The following is a 27,131-nucleotide window of genomic DNA, read 5'->3' as shown; positions in this document are numbered from 1 at the left end:
ATTTTCAGTAGAGACGTTATAGTTTCACTATGGTGGCCAGGCTGATATCAAACTCCTGGCCTCAAGTGATTCGCCCTTCTCAGCCTCCCAAATTGCTGGGATTGCAGGCGTGAGCCACTGCGTCCAGCCTTGTCCGAAATTTCATTACCAAGTCGATATTAGAAAATATTTTGAACTAATAAATTAAAATGAAAGCACAATATCTTCATTACCTTTTTTTTTGGGGGGGGACAGTTTCACTATTGTTGCCCAGGCTAGAGTGCAACGGTGCAAGCTCAGCTCACTGCAACCTGTGCCTCCCGGGTTCAAGTGATTCTCCTGCCTCAGTCTCCCTAGTAGCTGGAATTACAGGTGGATGCCATTCATGACACCCAGATAATTTTTGTATTTTTAGTAGAGACAGGGTTTCACCATGTTGGTCAAGGCTGGTTTTGAACTGCTGAATTCAGGCAATCCACCCACTTCGGCCTCCCAAAGTGCTGGGATTACAGGCGTGAGCCACTGCACCTGGCCTCATTACCTTATTTAATCTTAATTACCTCCCAAAGATCCCTTCTCCAAATGCAGTCACATTGGGAGTGAGGGCTTCAAAATATGAATTTGAGGGGAACACAATTCAGTCTGTGGCATACCTTAAGAAGCTAGAGGGGAACAGAATAAACCCAAAGTATGCAGAAGAAGGGAAAAAGTGAAGATGAATAAAATAGAAAAAATATTAATGAAATAAAAGACTTTTCTCTGAAAAGATGAATAAAATGATAACTCTTGCTGGGTGCAGTGGCTCATGCCTGTAATCCAGCACTTTGGGAGGCCAAGGTGGGTGCATCACCTGAGGTCAGAAGTTAGAGACCAGCCTGACCAACATGGTGAAAGCCTGTCTCTACTAAAAATACACAAATTAGCCAAATTCTACCAACATTTAAGGAAGAAATATTACCAGTTGTACATAAAGTCTTTCAGAAGATAGAAATATCTCTTATCCCAAAGAAAATCTAAAGAATCTACAAAGTAAGTTGCCAACTTACTGCAACTAAAAAGTTGTAGAGCGTTTAGTGAGGTGTTAGGATACAAGGTCAATATGTAAAGACAGTGTATTTCTATGTCCTAGCCACAAACAATTAGAAGTTAAAATGAAAGTATACCTCACTTCAGCTGATTAAGAACAAAAGAGTATGAATTTTAAAATTAGACTGCTTGGGGCCAGGTGCGGTGGCTCACACCTGTAATCCCACTTTGAGAGGCCAAGGTGGGCAGATTACAAGGTCAGGAGCTCGAGACCAGACTCGCCAACATGGTGAAACCCCGTCTTTACTAAAGATAGAAAAAATTAGCCAGGCATGGTGGCGCGCGCCTGTAATCCCAGCTACTCGGGAGGCTGAGGCAGGAGAATCGCTTGAACTCAGGAGGCAGAGGTTGCAGTGAGCCGAGATTGTGCCATTGCACTCCAGCCTGGGAGGTAGGATGAGACTCTGTCTCGGAAAAAAAAATTAGACTGCTTGGGTATAAATTGGAGCCCTGTCATTAAGTAGATGCATGATTTTTAATAAATTTTTAAATTTCTATGCATTGGTTTTATTGTTTTATAAACAATTATATAATCACACCTTTGCAGAGTTTGCAAAAAAAACATACACAGAAAGCCTCGATAGCTCAGTGTCTGCCACAGAGCTGGGAGAAACAGATGTGTACTCCCATTTTACAAACACAGGTAGAGGAAGTGCCTTGCCCGAGGCCAGGGTTGAATTCTGCCTTCACCCATTTTGTCAGCAACACACTGGTGGAGAAGAGAGCTCTGGTGGGTGCTGTTCTCAGGCAGGCTCAGAAGTGGGCGGGAACATAGATACAGCTCCCACAGGGCTGTTTCTGCCACAGACATGGACATCTCGCTGCCTAATGAAGTTCTATGCTGTGGTGGCCGCCTCACCTGCATCTTGGGAGAGCCACAAGATTGCAGAGAGGATAGAACAGAGGATCCTGAACTCCAACCCTGTCATGGAAGCTTTTGGTGAGCTTGGGCTCCTTTGCACAGTATCTCAGTCCCATTTCCTCTGGGATTTTCCACCTTCCAGGGAGAGGGGCAGTGCTTTGAGACCCTCTCTTGGGTGGGGTTGGAGGATGAGTGTATCCTTCACTGCCTCAGATCCCCAACCTCTCCCTGGTACTCCTCAGCATCATTCTAACAGAGGTAATGTCGTTCAGTCCTCTTCCTCGCTCCAGCCTAGGCACACATAACAGTCTTGCTGGAGAAGACCTGGTGGCTTAGCTCGTCCAAATTCTGTCCTTCTATCCAGTTTCCTGATGCTTCAATGAAGGGCACTTGTTAAGGGATACAAGGTGATTAGTGTGTGTGTTGGCACTGGAACCCAGATGTGCCTTCCTGTCTAAAGTCAGTAGTGACAGCTGATTGTTTTTGACCTTTCCCTTCAAAGAAAGGTCCCTGACTGCCTAGGCTTGCTCATTCCAATTTCTTGCCGGGAAGTTTTTCTAACTCACCTGAATCCCACTTGCTAAAGCATGAGGGCCCATTTTCTAGTCCAGTCCCCTATGACATGAAAACCAACAAAGGGGCCTTTAGGTGACTTGGGCACAGGAACATGACCTCCAGAGACCTGCAGCCACCTTGGCTTATGAGGACTCTGCAAACCCAGGGGAGTGAAATAAACATAGGTGTGATCTGTAGGGAATGCGTGTACGCTGAGGAATAACAACAGCAGTCGCTTTGGGAAGTTCATCCAGCTCCAGCTGAACAGGTAATAGCTGCTGTCGCCCTGGCTAGTGGGAGGACGGGATTGGGGAGGTTGAAAGTGGCTGGGGCAGTATCTGGCCTGGGCCACCCCTATGGGCAAAAATCCTGCTCCTCCTGGTGCATGCCCTTTACCTCAGGTGTGATCTTTGCACCTGGAGAACTATAGCTCCTCTCCCCTTGGTGAACCCTGGGGCAGTGTGCTTATTCAGGCTTGGGTTCCTCCTGTCTTCTACTCTTGCTCAGGGACTTCTAGCTAAATTGCCACCTCTTTGGACCATATCCCTGAGCTTGAAGCTGGGACTTCGACTCCTGTCTTGAGGTAGAGCAAAGTGATGTGCAGAGGCCTTGGCCGTGTCCACCTGAGCTAGATGCAGGGGAATATTCCAGGACACCCAAGGACATTCTGAGTGGTCCCCACCCCTCAATGCCCATTGGCTAAGTGGAAGAGCTTGGCGGGGAGTTGCCAGGTGGCAGGCAATCTGGCACACCCAAATTGGGCTATGGAATGAATGGGCAACTAACGGACTCTGGCCTGTATGTGCCCCAGGGCTCAGCAAATGACTGGAGCCGCAGTCCAGACCTACCTCCTACAGAAAACTCGAGTGGCCTGCCAGGCTTCCAGTGAGAGGAACTTCCACATCTTCTATCAGGTTTGTGCCAAATGGGGCCTACAGCCCCCCAGAATGCTCCATGCCTGGCTCCTTCACCTAGCTTTTGATGGAGCCACCACTTTCTCCTGCAGACTTCACATGCAACACTTCTGCCTCACACTGCACCATGGCTCCCAGCACAGTTGTGGCCTGGGGGTATGTTTTACCTCCTCCATCAGACCAGAAGGTCCTTGAGGCTGGGGTTGTATCTCTAGGGTGGAAGCTGTGTCACTCTTATCATTCTAAGGGCTCTCCTAGAATGGCATCTGTCTCTAGCAGAACAAGGGCTTCCCTAGAGCTGTGCCTTTTCCATCGGACTGGGAGTCCCCCAAGGCATGGATAGGATGTCTCCCTTTCTCTCAGAATCGGAGCATCCTTAGGTGATGGGTATGCCTCCCACGTCAAGACGACGGGCTCCCTGGGCAGGAGTTGTCCTTTTTTCACCAGACTGCGGGTTTCCCTAGAGCAAGGTTCTTTTGCATCAGGTTTGAGGCATCCAGGGCTATGTTTACGGCATCTTTTGCCCCCATACCTGCCCTGGGCTCTCGGAAGGGACCTCTGAGCCTTGTGTCGTTGCTACCATCTCTCACTCCTCTTATCCCAACCCCATGCCTATGCAGGCCTGGACTTTTCTCAAACCCCCTACCCCGCCTCCCACCTACCCTTCTCCACAGATTTGCAAAGGAGCCAGTGAGGACGAGAGGCTCCAGTGGCACTTCCCTGAGGGAGCTGCCTTCTCCTGGCTACCCAACCCAGAGAGGAGTTTAGAAGGTAAGGGGAGCCCCATCTAGCACCTTGCACTGACCCAGCATCACCCACCCACTCTGTACAGAGCCTGCCTCCCTCGCATCTTGCTGCTGCTGACCTCTGCCCCTGAACTTGGATTCTTTTTCAGAGGATTGTTTTGAGGTGACCAGAGAGGCCATGCTCCATTTGGGCATTGACACCCCTACCCAGAACAACATCTTTAAGGTCAGAAGAAAAGCCACGCCACTTATGTTTGGCAGAGATGACAGGCAGCCCCTTTCATAGAGCCTTTCCCTGGACATGGAGTTGGTCTTTCCCTGAGGATCTAGGACTTTGGGCCCCTCTGTGCTACCTCCAGGGAATCAGTCACCTCTCTGTTCTGCTGAGGCTGGAGACCAGGTGGTGGGGTGGACGGGGCGTAAGGAACAGTGATGTGTACACAGTGCTAGAGTACAGAATGCAGTAACTGATCCATGGGGGCAGAGAGCAAGGTACTGCATGATCAGAAGAGAGAACTAGTGCTACCGCCTTGCTTGTCTAGTACATTAAAACTTACAAGTCATGTTCACACTTCTCTGCTCACTTAGTTTTTTAAACAGTCCTCTGTGTGTGTTTATTTCCCTTTATGCCTGAGAAAACCAGAGGTAAAGTGACGTGCCCAAGGTCGGATACCACTAAGTGGTGATACAGAGTACCAGACATAGTAATTCCAAATTCATACCCTCTCTGTCTTCCCCCAACCCATGCCCCGTTGTCCTCTGGAACATGAGACTGCCCCAGGTGAGCTGGGCTCCTCTCAGTCACACTAGGGGGGCCTCCCTTCTGTCTTTGCTGACAGAGCTGACTGCCTCCTCTCATCTTCCTCACCCTCTAGAGCAGCAGGAGGGGATAGATAGGATGGCCTGGCAGTCGAGACAGGGAGGCCACTTCAGGGAGGTAGCAATGCAGTGGAAAGTGACCCTCCAGATGGGGGCTACTCACACTGCCAGGTAAGAACTTGACAGAAGGACAGCACCTGGGGACAAGCCCAGGATAAGTGGACAACACTGGGAGTCAGGGCAGGAGTGCTTTGGGGGTGGCATGAACCTCTGCCACAGCCCTTCTGCCTGGTGGGCATGGCAGTCTTCTGGAGCAAGTTGTGGCTGGAAGACCAGTAGCACATGGAGGCACCCTGCCTGGGACCATATAGGAATGGTGGATGGGGTCCCTGTGTCAGGTCTGAGAGTGATTGGTTTTTTTTGTTTGTTTGTTTGTTTTTTGAGAGGGAGTTTTGGTCTCGTTGCCCAGTCTAGAGTGCAGTGGCACAATCTCAGCTCACTGCAACTTCCTCTTCCCGGGTTCAAGTGATTCTCCTACCTCAGCCTCCAAGTAGCCAGGATTACAGGCATGTGCTACCACACCCAGCTAATTTTGTGAGTGTGTGTGTGTGTGTGTGTGTGTGTGTGTGCATGTGAGTGTGTGTATTTTTAGTAGAGATGGAGGTTCACCATATTGGTCAGGCTGGTCTTAAACTTCTGACTTGAAGTGATCCACCTGCCTCAGCCTCCCAAAGTGCTGGGATTACAAGCGTGTGCCACCATGCCTAGCTGGGTCTGAGGGTTTTGAAGTTGCCGGGCCTTGGTGGGGTGAGGGGAGCTTCTGTCTATAGCCCCTGGGGGCTTGTCTGTGTGTAACACTGAGTACAAAGGCAAAGGGGCACCCATCGGACACAGACCAAGGTCACAGTTCCTCCAGCAGGCTGGGCTCTCAGAATCCTGGCAGTGGGAAAGGGCTCAAGGAAGCAGAGACAAGCCTCCAGCAGGCACACAGAAGCAGCCCTGCCCCCAGTCACCAGTCTATTCTTAGAGAGCAGGGGGCAGAAAGGTAGAGGATGGGCGGGCATGGAGGCCCATGGGCTGCCCCAGGAGACATCTGAAGTCAGCCTGGGTTCTCATCCCATCTTTCCCCTTGGGAAGCACGTGTCCTCAGTCTCATCTCTATCATAGGCAGTGGCGTAGCACATACCTTACAGGTTGTTGAAAAGATGCAATGAGGCAGTGCATGTAACTTGTATAGAATTGTGCCTGGCAGAGATGGGCACACTTGGGCCATGATCGGGAGCTGCCCTTCTGCTGTCGTGATTGTACTCAGCAGAACGGCCCTTCCCAGAGTAGGCCCACATCACGCCCTCTCCTACTCCCACCCATCCTTCCTTCCCCCAGGTCCTAGCTGCACTGCTGCACCTTGGCAATATCCAGTTTGCTGCCTCCGAGGATGAAGCCCAGCCCTGCCAGCCGATGGATGATGCCAAGTGTGAGGGTCAGGGTGTGGGATATGGCAGGCCCTGTCAGGAAGGTAGCCAGCATTGCTGGGGTTGGGTGGAAGGCTGGATGGTGAAAATTGGAATCTGATGCCCTTGCTTATGCCACCCACCATAGGGCCTGGCCCTCACCCTGTCTGGTGAGGCAGACAGTATCATCCCCATCTTAAAGATGAGAAAATGAGTCAGAGGTTTGTAAAGTGATTTGTCCCGTACTTGGCAGCATGGACTGGTACATGAAAGTGCTGGGTTTGAGTTCTGACTGCCGTTTATGGAGTCCTTTGGTGAGTCAATTCACTGATCAGAACTTAGGTTTCTTCTGTCCAGTTGGGCAAGTCATGGTCCCGCTGTGATGACTTCACAGTGCCTCGTGAAGAGGACTGGATGGAGAGTGATTTGCCTAAAGAGGATTTGCCCCTCCCAGACTCTGTCAGGACGGCAGCCTCGCTGCTGGGGCTCCCAGAGGACGTGTTGCTGGAGACAGTGCAGGTTAGAACCATCAGGGCAGGCAGACAGCAGCAGGTATTCCGGAAGCCCTGCCCCCGAGCCGAGTGTGACACCCATAGAGACTGCCTGGCCAAACTGATCTATGCACGGTGAGCAGTTACTCTGGCCCCTGTCCTCCCAACAAGTGCTCTTCCTGTCCGGGGTTGGGCCAGACAACATCAGGCAATAGGCACAGTCCCAGGGTGGGGGATAAGACAGACTGGTTCCTCTCCCTGCTCCTCAAACGCCTGGACACAGCAGGGCACAGCTCCCAGGTTTTCCCCAAGCAGCACCTGTAGCCTCTTTCTGAGTGGGAAAGTTGCTACATTCCTGGCCAGAATTCAGCTCATTATTAAAGTTCAGGAGGCTGCTTTAGCCTCAGCAAGGTGAAGAGAGCCTGCTCAGCTGTCTGCTGGCTAGCCAGGCCCCAAAGGTGATCTAGAGCCTTTGCAGTTCCTGCTTCAGATCCTTGGCTGAATGGGCCTCTCTGTCTCCCTGTGCGTTTGTACATCACCTAGGAGTTTGATAGATTGTGGTAAAGCCAGAGGCTAAGCCACAGCATGTAGCATAGTGGTGGAGGTGGGGTCCTGGCCTTTTCTGGTAGGTTACATGGGTACCTCCACCCTCTGGCCATGTGGTTAAGGATGATTTCTCACCTTGAGTTCTGAGATTCTTCAGCAGGCATTGTAAGGGCTTCAGGGGCCCAGAATCCTCTCAGATGAGCCAGAATGAGTGTATGTGTGTGCATGTGCACATGAGACCTTGGGCACCTTTCTGGGGAGAGGGTCCCCTGCTTTCATAAACGCCACAAAGAGCCAAGAGCCTGAGAAGCTCTGCTGGGGGAACCAGATCGTCTGAGTTGAAAATGGTTCAGGGAAGCTGAGGCCACACTAAATCCGTTTCAGCAAGAGACTAGTTACCACTGCCTCAAAGCTAATTTCAGGTCACAATTTGAGGTCAAAGGCTTTTAAAGCCTTTGCCTACAAGTCACTCCAAGATGAGCAGATAAAGTGTGATGAACACAGATAGAGTGAGCTTCTGACCACAGGACATTTGCACAGCCCCTGTTGCAAAAAGAGCCAGTTTATTTACTGAAGTGAAAGAAGTTGCAGAGCAATTACTTTAAGAAAAATTGTGAGGAAGAAACCCCTGTATAGTGTTGTACGTGTCATCGTCTTGTGTGGTAGTCTCATCTTCTCTGGGCTGGGGCCGGTTCTAGAGTGGAGGATGCCATTGTTGACCTCGGGACTGGGGGCCCACTTGTGCCATGAGGGAACTGCAGTGTAGGTGGCCTGGCAGGGGCTGAACTGAGCCTGTGGATGGATGGGCTTTTGAGTTATCTATCCCCACACTGGTCTCCACCCACCCTCACCTTCTCAGCAGCCCCTTCCTGTGGGTTGGCCCCAGCCCTGTGGCCAGGTGATGGAGAGGAACCCTGAGTACACCTCTCTTGCTCCTCGTGTCCTCTCTACAGGGCCCAGTGGACCGAGTTATTGTTTGCCTGGTGGTTAGAGCTCTCTTGGATTAGAGGCCTTGGCCTAATTGCTAGAAAAGCCTCCCTTGGCTCCCTAGGAAGTAAAACCTGACAGATATCCCAGCATCAGTCATGCTGCTGGAGAGGGAAATGGAGATAAAGAGAGAGAGGGGTTAGGAGCAGGACTTAGGTGTCTAGAAAAAAGGATTCCTCTCCTTCTTCACCTCTCTCCCTCCTTCTTGCCCATCTTCTCCATCTCTTAGTCTACTGGGAACACCTGATTCAAAGCTAATATCCTGAAGAATGAAGAAAGAGCAGCAGAGAGGCCTTAGGAAGTGGAGTGGAGCAGGTTGGGTGGGGGTGAGATCTGAGAGCTGGGTGGGGTGGGGTGGGGTGGGGATGAAAATGTGGGTGAGGATGGAGTAGGATGCCCTGGGAAGTGTGAGAAGAGACAGAGCATCAGAGAGTCTGAAGAGGAGCCTATGGGACAAAAAAAGGAATATTATTGTTATTATTGAGACAGAGTCTCACTCTGTCACCCAGGCTGGAGTGCAGTGGAAAAATCTCTGCTCACTGCAACCTCCACCTCCTGGGTTCAAGCGATCTTCCCACCTCAGCCTCCTGAGTAGCTGGAACTACAGGAATAGGCCACCATGCCTGGCTAATCTTTGTATTTTTGTAGGGGCAGGGTTTCGCCATGTTGCCCAGGCTGATCTGGAACTCCTAGGCTCAAGCGATTCCCCTGCTTCAGCCTCCCAGAGTGCTGGGATTACAGGCATGGGCCACCGACCCTGGCCAGGAATACTACTTTTGAAAAAGGTGGTAAGTGGGGAATGCTAAGGACATGTTTCTGTAATCTCTAGACCCATCCCGATAGGTTTTTGCAGGATCTGAACTCTGAGATTGGAATATCTTGAAGTCCATGCCCCTGTCTCCTTGTCAGGATGGCCCTCTCCTCTGTACTCAGAGACCAGAGGAGTCGGGAGGACAAAGGACAGGGAGAGGAGTCACACAGAAAGACCACAGCTGCATCCCTTGAATTTCCCACCTGGTTCCTGAAAGCAGAGTGTGTTCAAGGCTGCAGCCTGTTGCTTGGGGAAATATGCTGAGGCGGAAAGCTGGGCTGCAGCCCGGTGTTGGGGGAGAGTTACCCACCATCTGTTCCATAGAGAAACAGATACCACTGGCACAGCCAAGTCAAACAAGCTAAATGGAAACAGGTTCCCCCAGAACCCGAGCAGAATCAGCCAGCTTGCTGGCAGGCTTGTCAATGAGCAGTCAGGGGCTCCTAAGCAGGGGAACCACAAACAGCCCTCCTCAGGGCAAGTGGGTGCCACCAGGCTACCCCATGACACTTTTCTTTCAGTCTCCTTCCCTTCACCAAATTATTCTCCATCATTAGGTTTTATTGGAAAAGAGTGGGAGGGAATATGACAAATAAATAAAAATTTTAAAGACAAATAAGGGAGCAAGCCACTCTTTTCCTCTTTAATTTTTTAAAGGAAAACTTAATTTTCCTTTGCCTAAGTACCTGTCACCTTAAATTAATCTCTCTAAGAGCAAAAATGACAGAGAAGTTGGGTCATTAGGCAAATTTTAATTAGAGGCTCAGATGTCCTTTACTAATAAGATGTTATATATATTTCATTCTGTTCTTGCCTCCCTACTGCCAGGACATCTTTGCAATGCAACCGGAAGCCCTTGGGGAACCAACAGATGGAGGCTTAGAGAGATGGGGTTGGAATGAGGAAGGGAATGGTGGATGTTTTTTTCTTCTCATGCAGGTGCTGGGGCAGGGCAAGGGGAGAGAGAGTTGGGAGAGATGTTCCTGTTTTCTCCAGGAAGGAGGTCCACCCTAGGGCCGGAGCCAGCTTCCTCTCTCTGTTCTTGGCATCATTGCTGCATCTAGGGGTGAGCGCCCAGATCACTCAAGACCAATGTGTGAGTATGTGAGTGTGTATATGAATGTGAGTGTGTGAGCACTCGTGCACAGATATAGCACTATAGCAGAGATAATGGAAGTTAACAAGTTCTGATGCCAGACTGCTCAAAATTCACATTTGGGCTCTAATTATGTGTCCTTGGACTAGTGACTTAACTTCTCTGTGCCTCAGTTTCCTTACCTGAAAAAATAGGGATAATACATACTTACCTCCTACAGGTGTTAGAAGGGTTCAAACTGATGAATACAGCCCTATATAACAGGGCTGGTGACAGTGAGCCCTCTGCTAGCTGTATGTGTGCCCACTTGCCAGTGAGAGTGTGTGTGGGGATGCGTGTGTGCACTGTGGGCATGCTTCGGTGGAAAGAACACTAGATTTGGAGTCAGAAAACCTGGATTTGAGCCACACCTCTGCCACTTCCAGCCTCGGTGACATTGACAGGCCACCTTACTCCTCTGGGCCTTTTTAGATCTGCCATCTGCCAGTGGGCTTGGGGATGAGACCCAGGCTTCTGAAGGTCCTCTCTGGGTGGGACTAAGACTCAGATGGGACATGCAGCCCCTCCTGCAAGCACTGGACACAGGTGAGGAGGCCCGCCTGTGCATACCCACCTACTTACCTGGGAAAAAAACATGCATGTCAGGCTTGCAGCTTATGATGTGCCTCCAAGCAGGCAGGTGCATGCACCTGTGTGTGTGAATGTAGTCAGGGAGAGGATCTGAAAGAGGCTTCCTCTATGTCCCACAGGGCCCTCCTCTATGCTCCTCTCAATCAAATCTTTCCCTGGCCTGCAAGTGGACATTATTTACCCCAGGCCCCTGCAGGCCACTCTTGTAGACCGCAGAGCTCAGTGGCCCTTCCAAGGGCCTGGCGGTCAGAGAAAGTGACAGATATAAGATTTAACATCTTGTCCTCTGTCTCTGCTCCCATCGAATGATGCTCAGGGTAAAGATCAGGACATGATCCAGCAGGAGCTTCTCTTACCCTGTCATGGGAACCCAGGCTTGAGGGACCCCTGGGCCTCTCCTAAAAACATGATTTCCCTGGTTTCTGGCTTTTAATTTCCTTTAGAGCCTGGAGAACACATTTACTGTGAGTCTCATCTTGGATATTTTTGCCTCCCCGGCAATGTTTGGAGAAGCAGGTGGAGAGGAGAAAGATGGAAAGGGTCTGTGAATGAGTACAAGAGGGAGAATCATGCATGAAAAGTGCCTACTCTGTTCTAGGCACTGTGCACAGTGCTTTAAATGCCCTGACCCACTTCATCCTTTAACGACCCAGAGATACTATTATTAACACTTTTACAGGCAGGAACATTGAGGTTAGGTAATTTACCTAAGGCCACATAGCTAGCAAGCTGACGCTTAAGTCAGCTGTGTCTGAGGTTTAATTCTGTCTTCTGCAGGTAATTGTGTGGGCTGCTGACAGGGCCCTGGAGAGTGTCAGAAAGCTCACAGCCTCTGCAGGAGAGAGCAGCTTCCCCTCTCTGGGCCTCCATCTCCCCCAGTGCAGTGAATCAAATGAGCACCAGCAACATCTCCTGAGATGGGATTTGGAGGGCTCCCTGGAGAAAAGAAATAGTGCAGGGGTTTTGAGGCACTGGTGTGCCAGCCAGGGCCAAGTCAAAGCTGTCACTCACCCTGACTCATTAGCCCTAAGTTCGTCCTCAGGGCATGAGGTACAAGCTGAGGGCAGAGCCATAGCCAGGACCATTACTCACCACGGCAACACCTCTGCTGCCTGTTGCCACACACTGGTGCTGGACTCAGCTTCCGTGGAAAGGGATGGAAATTGCACTCATTTTCCAGGAACAAAGAGGACAGCTTGCCGACCTTGCCTGTCTCCTCCCACTCTTGCTCTGTTCCCTGCCTCTGCTTGGTTGCATGGGAATTTTGCTACCCTTCAGAGACCTGGAGGGGACCCAAGAACTCTTGTTATTAACCCCTCCTTCCTCACCCACTCTGGAGGAGAGTTGGGCATATAGATGGGGCAGGAAAAGAGAGTGCTGAGGAGCACAGGCTTTGGGGGAAAACAAAAGAGCTGGGGAAGGTCAAGAAGGAGCTGCAGATAGACTGCTGTTGAGAGGAATTAGAGTGGGGAGAAATAATTCACTCCTTTGACCATCTGTTAAGTGCATATGATGCACTTCTATACACGTTATCTCATTAAATCCTCACAATAGCCTATCCTCACCCCCATTTTAAACACTGAGGAAACAGGTCCAGAGAGGTTAAGTGACTTTGCCAAGAACACAGAGCATTTCAGGTGGCAGGGTCAAGATTTGGACGCCAGTCCTGTCTGACTTCAGAGCCCTTTCTACTTTACCACAGTGCCACTTTCCTGACCAGGGTTGGGAGTTCTGAGTTTCAGAGATGAACATCAATGCTAAATTGCTTTGTGAATCCCTCTGAGCCTATATTTACCCATCTGTAAAATGAGAAGATGAAACGAGATGATTTCTAAAGTCCCTTTTAGTACTGGCTTTCCATGCTTAAGACGTGAGTGTTCAACCCCATTAAAAAGTGGGCAAAGGATATGAACAGACTTCTCAAAAGAAGACTTTCATGCGGCCAACAAACATATGAAAAAAAAAGCTCAATATCACTGATCATCAGAGAAATACAAATCAAAACCACAATGAGATGCCATCTCATACCAGTCAGAATAGCTATTCTTAAAAAGTCAAGAAACAACAGATACTGGTGAAGTTGCCAAGCGAAAGGAATGTTTTTACACTGTTAGTGGGAGTGTAAATTAGTTCAACCATTGCAGAAGACAGTGTGGTGATTTCTCAAAGATCTAGAAGCAGAAATCCCACTAGACCCAGCAATCCCATTACTGGATATATACCCAAGGGAATATACGTCACTGTATTGTAAAGATACATGCACACACATATTCGTTGTGGCACTATTCACAATAGTAAAGATATGGAATCAACCCAAGTGCCCATCAATGGTAGACTGGATAAAGAAAATGTGGTACACACACACCATGGAATACTATGCAGTCATAAAAAGGAATGAGATTATTATGTCCTTTGCAGGGACATGGATAGAGCTGGAAGCCATTATCCCCAGCAAACTAACACTGGAACAGAAAACCAAACACCGCATGTTCTCATAAGTGGGAGCTGAACAATGAGAACACATGGATACATGGGGGAATACAACACACAGTGGGGCCTGTCAGAGGGTCAAGGGGAGGAAGATCATCAGGAAGAATAGCTAATGGATGCTGGGCTTAATACCTAGGTGATGGGATGATCTGTGCAGCAAACCACGGCACACATTTACCTATGTAACAAACCCGCACATCCTGCACATGTACTTCAGAACTTTAAAGTTGAAGAAAAAAAAAGACAGTTTGGAGACTTTCCCAAACCCAAAGTTGAGAAGCCTGAATGGCTTGGAAAGACATCAAGGCATTCAGCCTGATCTTTGTTATCAGTGAACTAGGGAGGAGACTTTCTGCCTCTCAAGGCTGTGCCATTGCCACCTCCAGGCACCTTGCATACTTTGGCTATTAGTTCTGGCTCTGCAGACAAGTGACTGCCTTCAGGAGGGGAGTAAAGGGACAGTCCAGCCTCAGGATTCCAGCAAGCAAGGAAATCTGAATAATTGTGTCTCTGGGACACAATAACTTCTGTTTCCTTGCCCCCTCCCTTCAAGCCACAGACTCCAATTAGCAGCTTAGCACCAAAGTTCTCAGACATGTTCCTGCTTTTGGAGACACTGAATAATGGAGATATTTCTGAAGCTGAGATGAGGAGGGTGGGAGGTAGGATGTGAACTTGTAAAAATGTAGTGAGAGAGATTTCAGATTCCTAGATGCTGCACTTTCTTCACACTTTAAGGAAGGTGTCTGGTTGCTGAAAGGACTCCTGGCCTCAGTATAATTTTCTAATAATTGCTCCATTTTTCTGAGCTATCATCCCAAGCATTGTGGAGTGAGAGGAAGAGACAGGGCTCTGCCTGCTGGAGGAGACCCCATTCTCATCTTATGGGAAGTGTGAACCTGATGAGGGAAGTATGGCTCCCAGTAAGAGGGAGCACCAACCTGGCAAGATATTGTGGCCATCTCCCTTATGGAATTCTTGGGCTGGTAGGGCAGATATTATCCTGCTTTCTGTTGGTGGGGTGTTGGTCCAAAGGAGTTAGGGGAGCTGAACATAAAGTTCAGATGCAGAGAGATGACTAAAAAAGAGTATTCAACTCTTTTTTAGTTGATCCTAGAGGGAAGAGGGTGGTCCCTAAACTCAGGTGGCCTTTGTCTTGGAGAGAGGTGAGTCAAGCCCCTCACTCTCCAGGAGCACAGTAATAAATAAGATCATAGTTGGGAAAAGTGTGGTGTGTATGTGTGTGTGTGTGTGTGTGTGCCTGTATGTGTCTGTGTGTGTGTGTGTGATTCCATGCCTAGGAAAGGAGCTCTTATTCTAAATTTGTTCAACAGAGAATGTAACAAGGAAACCTTGAGAAAAAAATTCTCTTGTTCTGTTCTTTGTCATTTGGGACAGAAATGCTCAAATTGGGAACAAACATATAAATATTATGTCTCACTCTACAGAGTTGAAGTTGTTTTTGCACTTTCTTGAATTATGAGAAAATGAGTGAACCCACCTGGTCACTGCATGACTCCAGAATAATTCTTTCCCCTTCTCTGAACCCCAGTTTTCTATCTTCAGAATAAATGATTGGATTTAGAAAACCTCTCAGGTCTTTTCCATTTTCTGACATTCCAGTTTTTGTTTTTCTGCCAATCCGCTCAACCACTTCCCCCTTCTCCCGGCTGTCAGGAGCTGTCCACGGTTCTGAAGAGTTTGGGCCCAGAGAGAATCAACCATATTAGATCTGGCCCAATTACGGCTGCACTTTTTTTTCCCCCATTTGTCAGTTGTCATGGTTTTTAAAATTTTAACTTTATTTATTTATTTTTGTATGGCTATTTTTTTAATTAAATAATTAATTTATTATTATTATACTTTAGGTTTTAGGGTACATGTGGACAATGTGCAGGTTAGTTACATATGTATACATGTGCCATGCTGGTGCGCTGCACCCACTAACTCATCATCTAGCATTAGGTATATCTCCCAATGCTATACCTCCCCCCTCCCCCTACCCCACAACAGTCCCCAGAGTATGATGTTCCCCTTCCTGTGTCCATGTGTTCTCATTGTTCAATTCCCACCTATGAGTGAGAATATGCAGTGTTTGGTTTTTTTGTTCTTGCAATAGTTTACTGACAATGATGATTTCCAATTTCATCCATGTCCCTACAACGGACATGAACTCATCATTTTTTATGGCTGCATAGTATTCCATGGTGTATATGTGCCACATTTTCTTAATCCAGTCTACCATTGTTGGACATTTGGGTTGGTTCTAAGTCTTTGCTATTGTGAATAATGCCGCAATAAACATACGTGTGCATGTGTCTTTATAGCAGCATGATTTATAGTCCTTTGGGTATATACCCAGTAATGGGATGGCTGGGTCAAATGGAATTTCTAGTTCTAGATCCCTGAGGAATCGCCACACTGACTTCCACAAGGGTTGAACTAGTTTACAGTCCCACCAACAGTGTAAAAGTGTTCCTATTTCTCCACATCCTCTCCAGCACCTGTTGTTTCCTGACTTTTTAATGATTGCCATTCTAACTGGTGTGAGATGGTATCTCATTGTGGTTTTGATTTGCATTTCTCTGATGGCCAGTGATGGTGAGCATTTTTTCATGTGTTTTTTGGCTGCATAAATGTCTTCTTTTGAGAAGTGTCTGTTCATGTCCTTTGCCCACGTTTTGATGGGGTTGTTTGTTTTTTTCTTGTAAATTTGTTTGAGTTCCTTGTAGATTCTGGATATTAGCCCTTTGTCAGATGAGTAGGTTGCAAAAATTTTCTCCCATTTTGTAGGTTGCCTGTTCACTCTGATGGTAGTTTCTTTTGCTGTGCAGAAGCTCTTTAGTTTAATTAGATCCCATTTGTCAATTTTGGCTTTTGTTGCCATTGCTTTTGGTGTTTTAGACATGAAGTCCTTGCCCATGCCGATGTCCTGAATGGTAATGCCTAGGTTTTCTTCTAGGGTTTTTACAGTTTTAGGTCTAATGTTTAAGTCTTTAATCCATCTTGAATTGATTTTTGTATAAGGTGTAAGGAAGGGATCCAGTTTCAGCTTTCTGCATATGGCTAGCCAGTTTTCCCAGCACCATTTATTAAATAGGGAATCCTTTCCCCATTGCTTGTTTTTCTCAGGTTTGTCAAAGATGAGATAGTTGTAGATATGTGGCATTATTTCTGAGGGCTCTTTTCTGTTCCATTGATCTATATCTCTGTTTTGGTACCAGTACCATGCTGTTTTGCTTACTGTAGCCTTGTAGTATAGTTTGAAGTCAGGTAGTGTGATGCCTCCAGCTTTGTTCTTTTGGCTTAGGATTGACTTGGCAATGCGGGCTCTTTTTTGGTTCCATATGAACTTTGAAGTAGTTTTTTCCAATTCTGTGAAGAAAGTCATTGGTAGCTTGATGGGGATGGCATTGAATCTGTAAATTACCTTGGGCAGTATGGCCATTTTCACGATATTGATTCTTCCTACCCATGAGCATGGAATGATCTTCCATTTGTTTGTATCCTCTTTTATTTCCTTGAGCAGTGGTTTGTAGTTCTCCTTGAAGAGGTCCTTCACATCCCTTGTAAGTTAGATTCCTAGGTATTTTATTCTCTTTGAAGCAATTGTGAATGGGTGTTCACTCATGATTTGGGTCTCTGTTTGTCTGTTGTTGGTGTATAAGAATGCTTGTGATTTTTGTACATTGATTTTGTATCCTGAGACTTTGCTGAAGTTGCTTATCAGCTTAAGGAGATTTTGGGCTGAGACGATGGGGTTTTCTAGATATACAATCATGTCATCTGCAAACAGGGACAATTTGACTTCCTCTTTTCCTAATTGAATACCCTTGATTTCCTTCTCCTGCCTAATTGCCCTGGCCAGAACTTCCAACACTATTTTGAATAGGAGTGGTGAGAGAGGGCATCCCTGTCTTGTGCCAAACTTTATTTGTTTTTAAATTGACAGGTAAAAGTTGCATATATTTATGGTAAACCACATGATGTTTTGAAGTTTTGTGCATTCATGTGGTAAGTCTATAATCAGAGCTGTGGGTGACATGGCGAAAATCTAAGATGCAAACTCTGCCTCCAAGCAGCTTGTGCAAGTCAGAATATACATATAGTAGCATCATGACTAAAGGAGATTAGAGGACATTTAGTCCAGCCCTATCACTTTATTGTGATATTTACCCCCTGGTTGCACTGATCAGGACTGCCATTGATGCCTGTTTTCCCAAAATTTCCTGTGTCTATGACAGAGGGGTCATGAAAAGGAATTGTGGGGAATTGGAGAAGACAGGGAGCAAGTTATTTAGTCATATGCTCCTCCTTCTTCTTTATGGGATGAGTGTGAGTGTGATTCCATGGGGCTGGCAATGGCTCTCTTATGACTAGCTGATCTCCATGACCTCAAGGTTTCCCTCAGATATCTTTTTTTTTTAAAAATACAGAGTCTTACTCTGTCACTCAGTCTGGAGTGCAGTGGTGCAATCATAGTTCACTGCAGCCTTGACTTCCCTGGCTTAGGTGATACTCCTACCTCAGACTCCTTATCTGGGACCACAGGCATACACCACCACACCTGGCTATTTTTTGTATTTTTCATAGAGACAGAGGTTCACTATGTTGCCCAGGCTGGCCTTTAAATTCTGGGCTTGAGTGATACACCCACCTCAGCCTCCCAGAATTCTGGGATTACAGGCATGTGCCACCATATCTGGCCAGATATCTTAACAAGAGAATTGACTTGAAAAGTCTTCCCTTTCCCCTCTATTCCCGGATTTAGAGCAGGCAAGGGGGTTGAGCTTCGGTAACCTGAAGTTCAAGTGGCTTTTGCCTTCTTGGATTTCTGAGGTGGTGTTCAAAGTCTCATTGAATATTTAAGAAAAATAAGATAGGGGAGAATCTATCATCTATTGAGTCTTCACCATGCTTTGGGTGTTTTACATTTATTGTTTCATTTAGTCCTCCTAAGATCCCTGTGAAGAAAGATGTCTTAATTTCTTTGTGCTGCCATAATAAAATACCATGGATTGGGTGATCTATATGGAACATAAATATATTTCTTACAGTTCTGGAGGCTGGAAAGTCCAAGAACAAGGCATTGGCAGGTTCAGTGTTTAGTGAGTATCTGCTCTCTGCTTCCAAGAAGGTATCTTGAATGCTGCATCATCTGGAGGGGAGGAATACTGTGTGCCCACATAACAGAAGGTTGGAGGGAAAAAGAGAGTGAGATAATTTCCTTTGTCAACCCTTTTCTAAGGGCATTAATCCATTCATGAGGGCAGAGCTCTCATAACCTAAACATCTCCCAACACGCTTCATCTCCCAACAGTATTGCATTGGGGATTGAGTTTCCAACACACGAATTTTGGAAGGGAACAAAAACATTCAAACCACAGTAAAGCATTATTGTTGTTATCAGCTTGATAGATACGGAAGCAGAGATACAGAGAGATTAACTGCTTGGCCCAAACTCACCAGGTAGCAAGTGACCTGTACTTCTCCCACTCCAAAATGCATACAGGTCAAGGAGTAGGAAGAAAATGGGCCTAAAATAATCTCATATTGAGTTCTTGCAAATTTCCTGTCTTTCCTCATCTGCAGCCCATATCTTTGTTATAGCAGGTAAAATACCAGATTTTGTCTTAGGGTATGTCCCTTACTCTTTCTTCTCTGGAGAGTGGAGCTGGGATGGAGTTTCTCCCTTTTTATTCTTGCCACCTACTTCTTAAATATGTCTCTTGGGAGAGTTTTTGTCATGCTAAGTGACTTTACAAAATTAGAAAGGTTCAAACAACATGTTCTGCTCCACAAAGGTTGTTTGGTGGCTCCCTAGAATAGTAAATCTGCAGGTGGGGAGGCATCCTGCTGGGACCAACTTTACTCACCTAGTAGCTCCTGCTGGTGCTATCCTCTTTCCACTTGTCACCTCTACACTGTGTGCTGAGATTATGTGAATAGCAATGGTGTTTTATGGAGAGGATCACCTAAAATGCCCAAGGGAAAATACTTTCTTGTAAATGTTGGAAATGTGATAGAATTGTAAACATTACTTGAAATCCATTGCATCAATTGCAAAACACATGTCATGATTCTGTTTATTCTGCAGCAGTGTAAAAATGCTAAACTGTCATCAGAAAAGGAAATATAATCAAAAGCAGGTTGGACAGGATTCTCCAGAATCCTAGGGTTCGGAGAAACAATCAGGACCTAGTTTGCAAGCATGAGTCAGCACCATGGACAGCGATGGAGCTTGTCACACACCCCCTTCCCTTGGCTCCTGCTTAATGATGCTGTGCCCTGTGGTTAGGGTCAGGTCCTCCAACTGGCAGACCTCCTAATCCTGGCCTGTTTGCCTGACCCCTTCCTTCCCTTTGCCCCAGCTAGGACATCTCTTGGGGCTGTGAACAGCTGGCACTGCCCTGGCACATTTACAGGACAAACTTGCCACTTTCAAATCTCACACCTCCAATGTGGAGGGCATCTGGGCTGTTCTGGCCTCCTCCCCACGGAGTAGGTGACCTTCTTCTTTGATGGAGGAGCAGGTGGGTTGATTTGGCTCTAGTGAAGATTTTTTTCTGTGGCAGGTTGCCTAGAGCCATTGGGCAGAGAGAGCCATTGTCCTCTCCCTTCCCCCACACCCAGGAGACTCTGGCTACAGGGTAGAAGGAGAAAAATTAAAACTAAGGCTTATTATGGAATTAGGGCCATAAAACCACAGGCTACAGCACGCAACAGCTACAGCCATAAACCTATAGCCCATTCAGTCATGGAATAGGTACTGTTACACATTAATTAGGAACATTTATGTACAGGTAACAGAGAATAACTTCTGATCTTGTGTTTGTGGTAGTAACTGGCTCTTTATGCAGCATTTGTGGCTGCTTAATTATGGTGGATGAACAAAGAGGTTTTGGACAGAGAAGGTCAGTGTACATAAAACTGGCCAAGGTTGAATTTCATGACCAAGGAAGAAGTCAGTTAGTTTGTCCATGCTTCTGCCTCCAAGAATGATGGTGCCAGTATCTAGGTCAGACTGGTGGTGCTTACATGGGGATTTAGGAAGCATGTGGTTTTGAAGTATTCCTTGGGTTTTCCTTTCCTATCCCCCCAAAAAATCTTGATTCAGTAAGTCATGGTCACTGTTAGCATTCAGAACTCAGCTCTGAGTCCAGTCTTGAAGTTTAGGCTCCTTCCTTCCAATCTGCTGATGGCTTCTAGGGTCTCTCCTGATCCATTCAGCACATAAGACAGAGACTGATTTATGGGGTAAACCTCCTGCTACTCCCTACTTCTGGAAAAGGCAGTAAGCTGCATTCTAATGACACATTCAACTCTCTAAATTCAACAAATATTTGCCCCACACAGTTTTGCTAAGCAGCTATGGTATGTGAGGCTCTGGACACAAGGGGTGTAAAGTGAATTTGACACAATCCCTTCCCTCAAAGAGATTCTAATCTGGTGCGGGACCTGTAAGGGTAACAAATTGCAATATAGTGTGCTACATGTAGTAACAAAACCATTGGTATTATCATTATATGATGGTTAATGAATGCATTACCTGTGGCTAAAATATTTTAGAGGCTGAGATGTGCTCACCTCCCCCAAAGAGGCTTAGCAGAGGTGATTAGTGTATATTGAAACCTGCTTTGTGAAGAGCAAATGTCTTTGATTCCATGTCAGAGGGTCGGATACACTCCTACTTGCTTCACAACTGGAACAACTTCTCTCCCCTTTTCTATCTCCACCCCTAGCTTCCTGACCCCAAGGTTAATTCCTTTGTGTAATTATACCCATCATCCCTGGCCCAATTTCCAAACTCCTTCTGAGAAGTGAGCACCCCCAGGTCTAGAGCTCTTCTTCCCCACAGTAATCTGATAACATATAATGAAAGGTTACTGCAGTCTTGTTTTATTTGTGACTCAGGGCTATCTGTGGCTTCCCTCCACTCCTCTATGTTCCATTGCTCCATTTAATTGAGAGTTAACCATTTATGCAAGGAACAAAAGCATCCTGGGAAGGATAAGAGGATCATCAGCTGGAAAACTCTAGGCAGTTTTTCTGAAGGGAGTGTCTGACAGAGGGCTTTGAAAGATGTAAATATATGCAATTAGCCTGGTCTCACCTGTAGGAGCACTGTAGGGCCTAGGGGATGGTGTAAAGTATGCAACTAATTTGTCCTGTTCCACCCCCCTCATGTCTATTCTTGGGTGGTACCTGGCTAGGATTGTGCACAAAAGACCCTGAGCATCTTTCACTGTCAGAAGGAACGGCAACCCGACACACTCCGGAGGCTGGCTATTGTTCATGCTTTCCAGAGGCAGAAAATGCTGTACTTTTCCCAGTCACCCCCTGATCCCCAATGCACACACCTGTAAAATGTGTTTCAGAGAGCTGTACTGCCAAAAATCATATTAATATGTTCACAGAACCTTACAGTTCATGAGTTTTTGACTTGGATCTAACCAAAGCCCTGCAGTATGGACAGGTTGAGAAATGATTGTTAGATTGATTTTATAGACAAGGCACCTGAGCCTTAGACACACTCTTGTCCAGGGTCTGCCTTAGGTGGCAGAGCTGGGACAAGAACTTAGGACTCCTGACTACAAGGCAAGATACTTTGGCTTTACCGTACGTGAAGCTCCATGTCAGCTGAACCTCAACTCCTGCTGTGGCATCTGACTCTCATTTCTTTTCTTGGTCTTTGAGAGAATCTATAAGGGGAGAATCTCCACATGCTTTGAAGCTCCCTGGGTTTAGTCCATTTTCCTGAATAATAGCAACATCTAGCATTTATTAGACATCATTTGCAGGCATTATTCTAAATGCTGAGCATATGTACTTATAGTCGTGTATATATGTAGCGATGTATACTTTACATGTATGCATATAACTCACACAACAACTCTATGAAGTAGATTGAAGACAGCTTTGTTAACCAACTTACCCAAAGTCCCATGGTTGGCAAACGGTGAACCAGGTAGCCTGGCTCTGATGAAAAGCCCCTCCTTGAACAAACTTAAGTCAGGCTCCCCTGAGTCCTCTTCCCAACCAGGCCTTGACTTTTGGACTGTGGTTTTGTCTTTGCATTGCCTGATTTTAGCAAGAATCCTGCTAAGTTGGTTTAGCAAGATCCTCCACCTTCAATATCTGAGCAAATTCCTCATCCTCTACCATTCCCCAGGTGATATCTGGTCATTCTGGCCTGCCTCAAGCAAAAATCTGGTTAGGTTGGTTTAGCCAGAAATCCCTCTTTCCCCTTGAAATGTCTCTTAGTGATTTTTCACCCATCAGTCACCCCCTCTCCATCCCACTCTTTGGCTATAAATTCCCACTTTTTCATGTTGTATTGGAAGTTGAGCCCTATCTCACTCCTCTACTGCAAAACTCCATGGCAGTCATCCCTATACCAATTACAATAGCCTCAAATCAAGCCTGCCTTGATTCATGACAACAGTTATGACTAATTTCTTCTTTCACAGCTCTAAGGGCTATACCCTTAACCATAATGCCACACTACTTCTCCTGTGGAAGAAACACTGGAGGCTTAGGTTCAAGTCTTTATTCTGCATTTATTTGCAATGTGACTTTGGATGAGTCACATAATGCCTCTGGGACTCAGTTTCCTTCATTGACAAGTATCAATAACAATAACTCACCTTTACCGGGTGCTTTGCAGTTTACAAAGTGCTTTGTCAGACATTGTTTTTTTGTTTGTTTTTTTCTTTGTTTGTTTTGAGGCAGAGTCTTACTGTGTCACTCAGGCTGGGGTGTCCTGGCACAATCTCAGCTCACTGCAACCTCCGCTTCCTGGGTTCAAGTGATTCTCCTGCCTCAGCCTCCTGAGTAACTGGGATTACAGGTGCCCACCACCAAGCCCAGCTAATTTTTGTATTTTCAGTAGAGACAGGGTTTCACCATGTTGGCCAGGCTGGTCTCAAACTCCTGACCTCAAGTAATTTACCTGCTTCAGCCTCTGAAAGTGCTGGGATTACAGGCATGAGCCATAGTGCCTGGCCTTTTGATCCTCATTACTCAGTGAAGAAAATGACAATTTTGATTGTATATATGAGGAAACTCTGGGTTTCAGGGTCTGACCAAGGTCAAATAGCTAGTATGTGCTGGAGTAAGATCTAGAATCCAGGCCTTTGGGGTTTCCTTGTCATGGAATATATAGGCCTTGGACTAAATTCTCTCCAAGAGTCCTGCTATTCTGGATTCTCTCTGTGCTGGGAAATTAAGAAAGGGGGTAATAGTGAACTCTTAGTTTGGGGCCATCCCAACCTGGTGGTACAGGTGTATATGGCACTCAGTTGAGCACATGATACTGTCCTTTGCAATCCCTCACCTGTCCCAAGGCTTAATGGTGGCCTCTCACAGACCATCTCCCTGGTAGAAGCTGGCTTTAGAAAATGGACATGAAACTGCCTTTTGACCTTCTCTTCTCTACTCTAAGCAGCCCCATCTCCCTTGCCCTTTCATCCTTTCCAGGTATCAATCCTGGGGATGGCCAGAAGCGTCTCAGAGCTGAGGATCTGCCCCTAGAGAGGCAGAGGGAGAAAAGGCAAAAATATAAAATAAAGATTAGCAAAAAAATTACCCTGTGTGTTCCTCCCACCTCCCTCATCTCCCCATGTAAATTACCCTATTATTCGTTTCCCTTAGGACTCCTGATCATCCTTATTTCTTCTTTTGAGCTAAAGTCATTCATGCAGTAAATTAGTTCTTTGGTTCAAAAAAGCTCTGATTGTAGCAGTTGCTGCCACCACCAGCAGCAACAACACAGCCCCTGGACAGCTTCCAAAAAAAAAAAAAAAAGGAGAAGAGAAAGAAAGGGGAAAAAAGCCCTCAAGAACTCAACAATTCTCCCTTCCTCCCACTCTATCCACATGCACAGAAATACATGGGGTGCCCATTTCCTGGGAAATGATTTCTTCAAAAGGCAAGTACATGCTGAAAGGGAGTAAAGACAAAGTCGCAACCTAGAAACTACTCAGGTTGGGACAGGAAGAATTATAGTCACCGAGGCCATAGGTCTGCAGTTTGAAAACTTCAACTCTGTTCTCTTCTCTCAGAAACTAGGTCTTGGTTCACCTTGGGTTCCTGGAGAAGCAGCATAACATAGAGGTTAAGAACCCAGGCCTTGATGTCAGATGCTGCAAGACTGAGTTCTGGGTTCTGCCACTTTCTCACTGTGTGACCTTGGACAGGTATCTTAACATTCCTTTATCTATAATCTCTGACACATACCTGACTCCAGACTCACTCATATCCCCAGCTGCCTACTCTTGTATACCAGATGCTGCCTACCCAGCATCTCCTCTTAGACATCTTAAATCGAACTTAACACATCCCTAAAGAAACTCTTGATATTCCCTCTTCTAACCACGCTTCTCCCACAGTCTTTCCCATCTCTGTGTCAATTCCATCCATCCTTTGCTCAGGCTAAAATTCTTGATGTCATCCTCAACTCCTCTCCTTCTCACACACACTAGTTTTATTCTGTTAAAAAATCGTATTGTCTTTATTTACAAAACATGTTCAGAATCTGCCTACTTCTTACCACTTCCACTGCTGCATCCTGGGTGCATTCACCATCACCTCTCACCTGGTGATTTCATTAGCCTCCTAACTGATTTCTGCTTCTCTCCTTGTCCCCAAAGTGGTTCTATAAATACATAAGATGGTTCACATTTTACCTCTTCAAAACTAACCAATAACTTTTATCTTACTTAAGAATAAAATCCAAGGACTTACACAATCTACACCCCTTCCCCCAATGTGGCTATTGTTGTTATTCATTTTGCAGGTGCTGTCTATGAATAGTTGTTTGCTTTCTTATAGTTTTGGTCTTCTCTTAACATTGCAGAATAAATTATACATTTGTGTGTGTGTGTGTGTGTTGGGGAAAGGGGTTTGAGATGGGTAGGGAGAGAAGTGGCACTAAGAACAGGTGAGCTCATTTCATAGTGAGATCTCCACCAAGTCTTTAACAGCTCTGGTGGTGACAGATGTGTACCCAAAGCTGCCTCTCAAGGACTAATTTCACCTCTTTACTGTCTCTTCTCTACTCCTAATGGTATTCTCTCCTTTATTACCTATGGTTATGGGTCTCAAATTTTTTAGCTGGAAGCATAATTGAAGGAGTTTTTTTTTTTTTTTTTTTTTTTAACATGCTTGTTGCTGGTTCCCAACTGCAGAGATTCTGATTTATCAGGGATATAGTGGTGTTTTTAACAAGTGACCCAGGTGAATGTGATGTGGGTGGTCAGTAGACCACACTTTGGTTAGGAGTACATAGCATGTATATCACCTCATAGAAGTATATATACTTTTATTATTTTTAAAGTACTTTAAAGGGTTAAATTTTTGTTAATTTTCAAAAAGGAAGGTTTGGAAGTAAAACACACATGTATCAATAAAAAGCACAATGCAAAAGTGGTCAGTATAGAGGGCCAATATACACAATTAGATTTATTATTAAACATATTCAGATGATGTCTTAAGTCAGGAATTTTGAGTGGAGCAAGAGGCCCATCTAGGAAGCTGAAATTTTTAAAGGCGAACTTCACCACAGTCCAGTGAAGAGATATGAATATAATGTCCATTATGGGCTCCCTCACAGAGAAACAGGCTCAGAGTTAGTCACTCAAACTGATGTTTTTCTCAACTTCTGAAGTTTCAGCTACATACACAGCAATGTTTTTGACCTTCTTCACTTCAGACAGCCGACAGAAGAGAATTGCTATTTTTTTCAGTCCTTTTGGTCTGTCTTTTGTTTTAATCTCAACATTGGACATTATAATAGTAATTACTCCTAACAGACAATGTTTTAATTTACCGATTTATTTACTAATGTTTATCTTTGCCAATTTCTTTGCTCCCCTTTCTACTATGCATTTGAGGTTTTCCTTCTGGAATCATTTTCTTTTTTCCGGAAGTAGATCTTTGAGAAGTCCATTTGGTGAAGTTCTGTTGGTGGTAAATTATTTCAGATTTTGTTTATCTACATATATATTTATTGCACGTTTGCTTTTGAAAGACAGTTTTGCAGGATACACATTTCTATATTGATGATTTTTTTTTTTGACATTTTAAAGACACTCCACTGTCATCTGGTTTCTGTTGTTTATGAGAAGTCCACTGTCAGCCTAACTCTAGCTCTGTTATATATGATCTGTCTTTTTTCTCTGGCTCTTGAATCTGATTTCTTTTCTCTCTGGACACCATTCTGGTATCCTGTAATTTCACAATGATGTGTGTAAATACAAATTTTTAAAAAAATTCTACATGATATATATGGTGCTTCCTATACTTTGGATACATTTCTTCTATCACTTGTGGAAAAATTTCAGTCATTTTTATTCATATATTTTCTTTCTTTGATTCTTTCTATTCTCTCCATCTGGGCCTTTTCTTTGATACTCTGTTCTTTCCATCTGGGTCTCTGATAAATGCATGCTAGATCTCTTTTGATTCTATCTTCCATATCTCTTAATCTCTCTTTCATTATTTTACAGCATCTTATCTCTCTGAATAATTTCCTCAGACTAATTGCCCAGTCTACTAAATTATCTCTTCAGCTGTGTCTAATTTATTATATCCCCTTCATTTCTAAAAGTACTATTTAGTTCTTTTTTAGAGACAGGGTCTTGCTCTGTTGCCCAGGCTGGTCTTGAA

At 45.7% G+C, this 27,131-nt stretch overlaps 1 protein-coding gene across 16 annotated transcripts in view; it reads left to right on the top strand.

Annotated features, from left to right (window-relative positions):
• LOC129017038 (unconventional myosin-XIX-like) overlaps positions 1-27,131 on the top strand; it is a 109,058-nt gene that overhangs the window by 64,510 nt on the left and 17,417 nt on the right. For 9 of the 16 annotated variants that reach the window (XM_054457057.2, XM_054457058.2, XM_054457059.2 and 6 more), the window contains 5 exons: positions 1,873-2,005; positions 2,681-2,750; positions 3,294-3,396; positions 4,071-4,167; positions 4,292-4,713. In XM_054457057.2, coding sequence (XP_054313032.2) covers positions 1,873-2,005; positions 2,681-2,750; positions 3,294-3,396; positions 4,071-4,167; positions 4,292-4,428 — 540 coding nt within the window. In that variant the 3' untranslated portion in view covers positions 4,429-4,713. Of the gene's footprint in view, positions 1-1,872; positions 2,006-2,680; positions 2,751-3,293; positions 3,397-4,070; positions 4,168-4,291; positions 4,714-6,344; positions 6,436-6,866; positions 7,039-10,186; positions 10,344-11,750; positions 14,793-27,131 lie in introns of those variants that run through there. The other 7 variants (XM_063655600.1, XM_054457064.2, XM_063655590.1 and 4 more) reach the window with 6 other exon arrangements.

Source organism: Pongo pygmaeus, chromosome 19, assembly GCF_028885625.2.
Source record: "Pongo pygmaeus isolate AG05252 chromosome 19, NHGRI_mPonPyg2-v2.0_pri, whole genome shotgun sequence".
Classification (NCBI taxonomy): Eukaryota; Metazoa; Chordata; class Mammalia; order Primates; family Hominidae; genus Pongo; species Pongo pygmaeus.
The sequence above is the reverse complement of the archived record's forward strand: the minus strand, read 5'-3'. Positions and strand labels throughout refer to the sequence as shown.